The 9,069-nt window shown below is 44.9% G+C and overlaps 1 protein-coding gene across 1 annotated transcript in view; it reads right to left on the bottom strand.

Annotated features, from left to right (window-relative positions):
• TBX20 (T-box transcription factor 20) overlaps positions 1 to 8,207 on the bottom strand; it is a gene marked incomplete at both ends in the record, with an annotated part of 53,469 nt that extends 45,262 nt beyond the window's left edge. The window contains 3 exons of the mRNA XM_080818785.1: positions 3,230 to 3,394; positions 4,436 to 4,688; positions 8,081 to 8,207. Of these exons, the coding sequence (XP_080674911.1) occupies positions 3,230 to 3,394; positions 4,436 to 4,688; positions 8,081 to 8,207 (545 nt within the window). The remainder of the gene's footprint in view (positions 1 to 3,229; positions 3,395 to 4,435; positions 4,689 to 8,080) is intronic.
• Between the last annotated feature and the right edge of the window lie 862 nt (positions 8,208 to 9,069).

Here is a 9,069-nt window from a genome sequence, read left to right on the forward strand (position 1 = left end):
TACAAGACAAGTAATTTAAATACAGCAGCCTAACTTTTAATAGTCCACAGATGACAGTCCGTTGCTCCTTTACTACCTTAAATACTACTACTTTCATCTAGTTAAGTGCCCATTAAGCGACACTGAAAATAAGCTGGGTAAACCTCAAATTATTCAGTACATTTATTCATAAACAGCTTATGGGGGGACACTTTGATGGGAAAAAATGTATTTATCAAGTATTTATCATTTATTGATCAGCTACAAAATGCAAGGCAATCTTTTCCTCATTCACAGTTACATGCAGGCCATCTGTTCTACCAGCAAGGATAACACAAAGTACAACTCTTTGTAAATTCTAATCCTGGTATCCACTCAACATAAGCTTTTCTGAAGTCAGGGGAGATTACAGAATTCCTGAAAGAGAAGGGACAGGACAAATCCTTTTATCCATTTAACAGGTTATTTATATCTCAATTTTTTATAGGATCCTTATAATTTTAATTAAACATAAATATTATGGTTTGGGGGAAAGTCAGGGGGAAGAGTCACAAAACCTTCCCCTGCAGTACTTATGGAAAAAACCAAGAAGGCTGTGCCATGCTTTGTCACACAGAGGACTAAGAATTAGGTGTCCATGCTGACACGCTAAAGCCCACCAGAAGCAGAGCACCAAAAAGGCACTAGAAATTCCTACCAGACCCATGGAAGAACTTTAAAGGCTTTAGGTGTGGGTTTGTCTGCCTGTTTATTTTGGAGGAGCGGTCAAAAGTGTCTTTCAATTTAAGTATTCCTTGATGACACACTCATAATATCTTTTCAAGTACACCCCTCCGAGACTAGAACTTTACACATGCAATGGTTTTACCGACCAGCACATCCTACCTACTCCATCAAAAAAGTTTCAAAAATATTTAAACTCCTAGGAGCACATGAAATGTTCCCTCTTTATCAATTCAATATGTGTAATCACGTTAATAAAGTCTAAGTCATTTAAATATCAGTTACTTTAAAGACAACGAAATGTCGTATATGAAAACACAACATTATTTTAGATAATGTCTTGCCCGTTGTTGATATCAAAATGATATTGTCAAATATTATTTGTTTTGATTAGGAACAACTGACTGGTAAACTTCTGTCTGAAATAAGCAACAAGAACCACAAGGAATTTCTACCATCAATACAAAAATGATCAACTCCCCTATTCCAAACCTTTCCCTTATGGAGCTATGAAATACAGTTATTTTTAAGATTTTATTTATTTATCTGACAGAGATCACAAGTAGGCAGAGAGGCAGGCAGAGAGAGGAGGAAGCAGGCTCCCCGCCGAGCAGAGAGCCCCATGCGGGGCTCGATCCCAGGACCCTGGGATCATGACCTGAGCCAAAGGCAGAGGCTTTAACCCACTGAGCCACCCAGGTGTCCCTATTTTTAAATAATAATAAAAAACATTTGTTTAAATTATCTAGCATAACCTATAACACACTAAACATTTTCATCTAATATCAATATAAATAAACTTTAGTAAGATGAATGAAAAAACATACAGGAAGCCCCTCCTCTCTCAAGTCTCCCAGGACTTAAAATTCCAGCAATAGCTTAAACATGCTTCAGTTAAGATAGTGTATTGGTACGTGCTTTCCTTCTCCAACCAGAGCAGATTAGTAACATAAACAAGGCATGTCATATTTCCAAAGTCATGCTGGCCTGCTCCGGTTCCCCAAACCTTCTGATAGGAAGAAAACATATGCTAAGTAAGAGTGATTAACTTCTTAAAGGAAAGACTTTGGGGGAGGGGGGGAAGGATTTGCTTGTAAAAATAGTTAGGAATCTGCTGAAATACCCCCTTCTCTCTCTCTTTCTCATTTAAAAAGATTTTGGAGAGTTTGGAAGGAAGCCTGAGAGTAATGTGAATCCGCTACTAAATAATAAAGAGTAAAAAACACTAATTATAAACTGCGAGAAACTGGTGAATCTTGATCAGTTAAAAAAAGGTGGTATAACATTTTTTAAAAAGTTCTTAGTTTGCTTATTTGTTATTTAATATACTGATTTGGAAGGGTTGGGAAGATGTCCTACCTAGTCTCTTGTGGGAATGGAAAACTCTGAGAGGCTTCTTTTAATAACATCTCTTCTCCGGTGTATTTAGCACACTGTAAGCTCAGTAATATGAGTAAATCAGACTAAGTAAGCTTAATATTGCATCTGAACTAGTATGTACAAATTGTCTGTGTTGGTTCTGTGCCTTGACTAAAACTCCAGACTAGATACAAAGAACCAGCCATAACTTCAAAGTTCCTAAATCTGCACATGTAAATAAATTCTTAGTTCTGATATGAATTTCCAACCAATTACAAAAATTAGATAATCAAAAAACAACTTAAAAACAGTAAGGTTTGGTTTTAGAACCCTAAATGTAAAGTCTGCTAATATCCTCTGTTTGTATTAAAGTATGCAGTTAGGTTCCTATAACTTAAGCTACTACTTTTTGCATAAGCTCATACATGCTCTTTTTTTCCCCTGGAAGGCTAATTTGGGTAAAGCAGCAACAATAAAAAACAGCATGGGATTTTTTAAACAGGGTTCTCCTTTCTGAAAAACATTATTACCAATGAATAGCACAAAAATAAACACATATGATCCCTAACATACCTAGTAATGTTTCACGTAAAAGAATAGTAACCTGACGTTGAATTACATGCATCTACTGAAGTTACTATGGAGAAGGGGAAAAAAAAAGAGTTAGCTTTTCCTACTTAAAATGTCTGAGTCCTTTATTGGTCAAAAACAACTGCATTTCCCCAAAATGACCTTTATTGTGTACAGATATAACCATATTACTTAAAAATATTTACTATAAACAACCCAAATGCACTCTTCTAAAAAGGACTTTTAGGGCAACCGCTTCCTCATTAGGTGTATTCAGTCTGGTATTAAGTAGCCAACTAGAAATGATGGGTACCAAAAGAAATGGGTCCGGATTTCTAAGGAATACTCCAACGGAAATTAGGAAAGCATGGAAAGAATTATGAGAAAGATAAAATTAAAGACAACACTGTCTCTGCAAACTCTGCCTTTCTATTTTGATATTTTGTGGAGTCAGTCTTGGAGCATCTGTGCTAGGAATGTTTTCTACCAGAGCTCACCACGGCGAAACCAGATCTGCTTGAAATGCAACCAACCAGAGACAGTCTGCTCTCAGAGTTAAAACACATTTTGCTCTGCCAGAAAATCTGGAGGCACAAACCTGGCTGGCAGCGGCGGGTCTGCCTTGCCAGCCACCAGCCAGGAGGACCGGTGGTAGGCGTAGCGGTACCTCTTGTTGTCCACAGGGACGATGTCCATCAGGACTATGTACTTGGCCTCAGGATCCACGCCCGAAAATGAAACTCGGATAGTAGGAAACATCCTCCTGACACAGGGAAACAAAGAGAATCGGCCAGAGCTCATACTGCCCAAGGAGCCCATCGAATTAAAGAGGGAGGTCCTACTCCCCTCCCTGGCCCCCAAACCCTTTTTTGTTTCCACAGAGAAGGGAATTCAGAGACCATCTTTCTCCCAAGCATAGATAATTTTAGGTGTCACCTTTACAGGGGTCCTCACTACTAGGTGAAAAGTTTTGTTTTGTTTTCTAATACCCATAGGTCTGCCATTAGGGGAAAGGCTATGTTATATTATCAAGCCTGTTAGGCTCCCAGACCAAAATCTGGAACTGACTGAGTCACCCAGTCCCCTAGGGTTGCAGGGAGAAAACTTGCTCCAGCAGCAGAAATCTAGGGTGGGGTTTGGTTTCCGGAGACCCTGGGGTATTTCCTAGAATCCAGAGAGCTGGAGTGACCAGGGCTGCAATCGGCCACAGACCTTTAGAGTCTTTGCCCCAGGCATGGGAAGCCGCCTCTGCCTCCCACCACCCCCCTGCCCAGCTACAGCATCAGGGGGCCCACCTTGCCAGCACTCTGTCCTACACAGAGTGTGGTCGTTTCAAATTTCATTCTTCTGCACAGGTTTTAGTTTTAGTTTTTAATGGGAACTGGCGGCTTTTGCAAATTGAGGCCAATAAAAGGGAAGCTACTGCCTCGCTCCAAGCACCCAGCAGCCCGCCCTGCACTCCCAGCATGAGTTCCCTCTTCACTCCAGATGCCATCCCCCGAAGCCCCAAGCCCTCTCAGACTGCAGCGTCCCAAGATCCCCACGCCCCTCTCATCAAGGCCAAGGTGGGGTTTTCCACGGCCAGATCCCGAGAAAGCAAATGCTTGGACATCTGTCTCAGCAGTTCTTTCCAAAAGCAAGTCAGGGGAAAGAAGCCCTCATTAAGCGAAGCTTCCTCTAGGTGCTCTGAATTAGTGGGTTTTCACCCAGTTCCTGGGAACACCCTAGGCCACCCAGGGCACCATTCTCACCACCCCACTCCTCACACACAGAGCCCCCTGCTACCTCCCCCCCACCCTGCTACCTGCCCGACTTGGTGATGATCATCTCTGTTCCCAGCTCATGGAATTTGTCCCAGAGCTCCTTGGTCTCCAGGCTGCAGGCAATTTTGGCCATTTCCTCACTGGGGATGATGGGGGTGGTGGGGATCAGTGGCTCAGTACACAGAGAGGAGGAGGATGGGCTGCTGCTGCCCCCACCACCAAACTCCCCGTGAGCATCCAGGCTGGTCAGTTCGCCCAGGGGTTGGGCACACGATGACTTCTCAACAAATTGTTCTGCAGGAAAAGAGAATGGAGGATGACAGCTAACGCTATCAAGCAAAGATACAGGAAGGAGAACACCACAACCAAAATAGGTTCTGGACTTAACTTGGCAAAAGTTAAGTTCAGAAACTCCAGGAAGGCAGTGATAACTCATCTATAAATATATATCTCTAGATATAGATATAGATATAGATATATAGATATAGATATGTGTGTGTGTGTATATATATATATATCCCTAGAGTGACATACCCAGTGCTTGCTTACTGAACCAAATGAGTTCTAGAACTAATAGGTTATTACTGCCATTATGAAAGCCACTTTGGGAACTAAAAAAGTAAGGAGTGGATAAAGGGAAAGGAGGTGATCATGAAAGATGAAAAGCAAGTATTTCTGTTGTTATCCCTCCCACATTCTAGACTTTGCTTGTGGGATCTGGTGCCAGTCCTGCCTCTCTGACAACCAGGAGAGACTTTTCTCCAGGGAGACCAAGGGAATGAAGAGATCAGCACTTGGACATAAACTTTCCCTTCTGTCCTGAGCCTTCTCTCCATAAGAAAAAAAAAAAAAAGAAAAGAAAAGGGGAGGTGAAGTGGAGAAAAGTGGGGATGGATTTAAAACAAAAACAAACAAACAAAAAAATTAAGTAACTTCACTTCTCTGCCTGGTTCTCTGTTTTCTAGGCTTTGATATGAGTGCATTTTTACAATATCCCTCCCAGCGTGAGAGCTTATGAAAGACTCAAACATACCATAGAAGTGAGCTCCCCAGGCCATTTTGGGAACCACAGTGAAACAACTGCTTGAGCGAGTGTGTGTATTTTTCTCTCAAAAAGGTCCTGGAAGTAAGGAAAACAACCCCGACCCCAGGCTAGCAGAGTATTAAAGCAGGAAGAACGCCATCCGCCATCAGGCTGGAATACCACTGCCTATGAACCAAACATTCTCCTCCACAGCTGATAAGGGCCTAGGACTACACCAGTCACTTTGATGGAATACAGGGGGACTTTTGTAATTGTCCCAATTATCTTGCATCCCTTAAAAAAGAAACTACTTGAATCTGCAATGTGAAACTGATCTCTAAACAACTCTGTTCTGGGTGCCCTCAAGGAATTGAAACAAGTTCTAAATGTAGGTATACACATATACATGCCATATATCATGGAAAGCATTTTATTTCCCCTTGACTTGGGGCAGACAAGCAGGAAACAGGGAAATTTTTTTTACCTCTTCTTCTCTTACAATAATAATCCAACTCATTGTAACATTTTAAATTAAGGATAACTACATTAATTATCTTAGTCTTATATTCCCAAATTCGAAGAAAGAAAAGTATGTATGCCAGGGCACAGTCTTACTTGCAATGAATTATCTTCAAAAACACATTCACATAATGTCTTCATAGGGAATCAACAAGTAGCCTCAGAAATTTTCTTATTTTCTGACAACTGAAAAAGCCAAGTCCCTAAGCTCCAGACTAATGACTGTGGGGGCTGGAAAGTGGAGGAGGAAAATGATACAGAATTGCTCTAACACAATATTATGTGTCGACTGTATTTCAATAAAAAAAAATTTAAGAAATGTTCTAGTGGTCTAAAGCAGTTCTTCTAAATAGATTTAGTGTGTTTAAATGGGCAAACATGGGACGCTTTCCAGTCTCCACCCCACAGCTGCTTCAACATCTCTGGTGTTTCAAAGCACCGCATTCTCTCTTAACAGAACCTCTAGGTGTTTCTCTCCCGGGAGTCCTTGGCTTGTTGTGCTCTGGAGAACTGGCCTGTGGAATGGACAAGAATGCCTTCTGGTTCTTTCAGAGCCTGTCTCAAAAGCCCAGGGGAGGGATGCTCATTTTACAGACTATGTGTGTTTGTGGTGGGGGAGAGGTGATGGCTTTATAGCTTAGAATTTAGATAGAAGGTGAGTATTCTCAGGAAAAGGAACAGAAGAAGAAAGCAATACAGAAATTAGCTGGAAATGGCGTGTTTCCCAGTCTGCTGTCTGTAATTCTGACAGGAATTTTAACCCCAAGTCCTCTTTTCCTGCTCGCTACCAAACTGCAGTGGGGGTATTTATAAAGAACTCAAATGCCTTCTAAATAGGAGTAGATAATGTTGGGCAGTCTCAGGAATAAACTTTGAAATTGTTTGTTAATATTTCTGTAAACAGTTGGGGGTTTTGTTTCTTTGGTTGTTTCCATATTTTTTCTGCAGGCTTGGATCTCGACAGGAGGGCAGGTGGGAAGAACCAGGGGAAGGGAGTGAAAAACCTTGGAGGGGAGAATTTTTGACATTATATTTTCTGGAGCTCTTCCGGTTTCCTTTTCCTTGGTTCTAAGCTGCTCCGGGGACTTTAGCTCTTTCTTTTCTCTCGGCCCGGCCCTCTTATTTTTCATCTCGAACACTCTATCTTTCATACTAGGATTGTTGCTGCAGATGTGAGATGTTAAAGTATTGGAAAGGACAGAGAGAAAGAAAGAAAACATTGGGGAGAGTTAAAAAAGAAATATTACCCTAAGTTTGCTATTTGATGTTTCTCACCATCTTAGGACTATCAGATGATCAGGATATAGAATGATTATTTCCCGGGGACCCAAGAAGTGATGATAACACTCCTTTCTCTGTCAGTTATAAAGGGACTCTGAAACACTCAAGCCCAGCAGTTTCTTTCCCACACAGTTCACTTGTGCTCAGGGAACATAATCCTTATTTTCCCTTTACTCTGATCCTAGTGTCTTCTATAAATGGTAAAGGTTGTTAAATAAACAGTATAGCTAAAAGTTGAGGAATTTGGAAAATGGTTACTGGCTAATGTTTTTGCCAACCTCCACTGAAAACGATGTCTCCCTGATAAGTCTGGAGCTTCTGTGAAGAAAATTGTTCATGTGGGGAGAACTGGCTTATTCTACAGCACTTGACAGTGGTTTTAAGGAGCTGGTTCTGTTTAATCGATTCAAATAAGAGGAAAAACAAAATTCCACTAGTTTCTCCCGAAGTCGCTAAGAGTCTCCTTGGTATCAAACTGCACACGCAGGTGTACACGCATGGTAAATCCTGTTGAATCTTCAAAAGGGTTAATTATTGTTTATCCCTGTTTGTCCCAACTAAGTTACACACAATCTCATACAGACGATTTGACAAGGGGATTCTAGACGAATGGGTAGGGAAAGGAGCTAGCGCAAAGACGAGACGCGAAACCGGCTGTCCGGGAAGACCCCAAAGAAAATCTGGGCGGAAAAGGAAAGACTCTCCCACCCCTAGCGTCGGGCCCCTGACCCGAGGATCAGAAGCTGCCTCGAGCAGGGAAAGGCAGCCACCCTCGAGAGCCTCCCGCAGACAGGGGACGGAGGGACAGACGGATGCGCACGGCGCCCCTGCCCACAGCGGACATTCAGGCAGCCAGACTTACCCAGAGGTTTGATGGTGTTTTCGGTGCCCTCCTTCTCCTTGGAGCCGCCGCTAGACATGAGCGCGGCGATGGAGAAGGCGTTGGCCCGGGAGGAGAGCTGTGGCTTGGGCGACGCTGTGAACTCCATGGCCCCCAGCGTACGGTCCTGGCCACGGACCGGGCCTGCCGAACTGCCGTCCAGCTTCCCCCAAGGGAGACAAAAACCGACACACAGCGCAAAGTTTCCAAGTGCAATCTCAGCGGAGTCGGGAACTCCAGATGAGTCAGCCCCAACCTCCCAAGAGCTCCACACTGGCCTCTGTCCCTCACCGCAAAGCCCTCCAACCCCAGAGACTTCGAACTAGCCGGAGAGGACAGGGGAGAACCAGCAGCGGGCTCAACCGGGTGCGCGAACACTGGGGCGCTCCGCGGAACCACCGGCTGCGCCGCCGGAAGGTGGAGACGAGCATCGAACGCGCAAAGCCCAGGGGTCTTGCCGCACCCCCCACTGCGTCCTTCCTCCAGCCGCGCGCCGGGAACAGCCGGAGCGGCCCAAGCCGCAGGAAGGTGGCGACCGGTAGAGCGCCGGTGCGAGGGGGCGGACGCCAACGAGCGCGAGCGCAGGCGTGCGCAGCGCGCGGCGCGGAGGACACTGTGCCCGAGCGCTCGCAGCCCGGCGCCTTAATTTGCTGGCGGCAGCTATCCCGGCGGCCCGCAGCCAGTCAGCACCGCCCCACGTCACCGCTTCCTGATTCCGCCGCCGGGGGCGGGGCCGCGGGCCGGGCAGGGAGGGCGCGCCCCGGGCGCGGTTCCCGCACCGCCTCGCGCCGCTACCTGCCGCAAACCTGGCGCCCGTTCGGAAAAAAGTGTCACCGCCTAGCTACCGCGGATGCCGCTAGCCTGGTCTCGAAGTCCCAGGGCGGAAGGGACGAGCGCGCGGTCGGGAGCGGGTATTTCTGAAGCGGCTAGGACGCGGGATTCTGGGAGTGGCCCAGTGCGGGAACCTAGAT

The sequence above is a fragment of the Martes martes genome, assembly GCF_963455335.1.
Source record: "Martes martes genome assembly, chromosome: 11".
NCBI lineage: Eukaryota > Metazoa > Chordata > Mammalia > Carnivora > Mustelidae > Martes > Martes martes.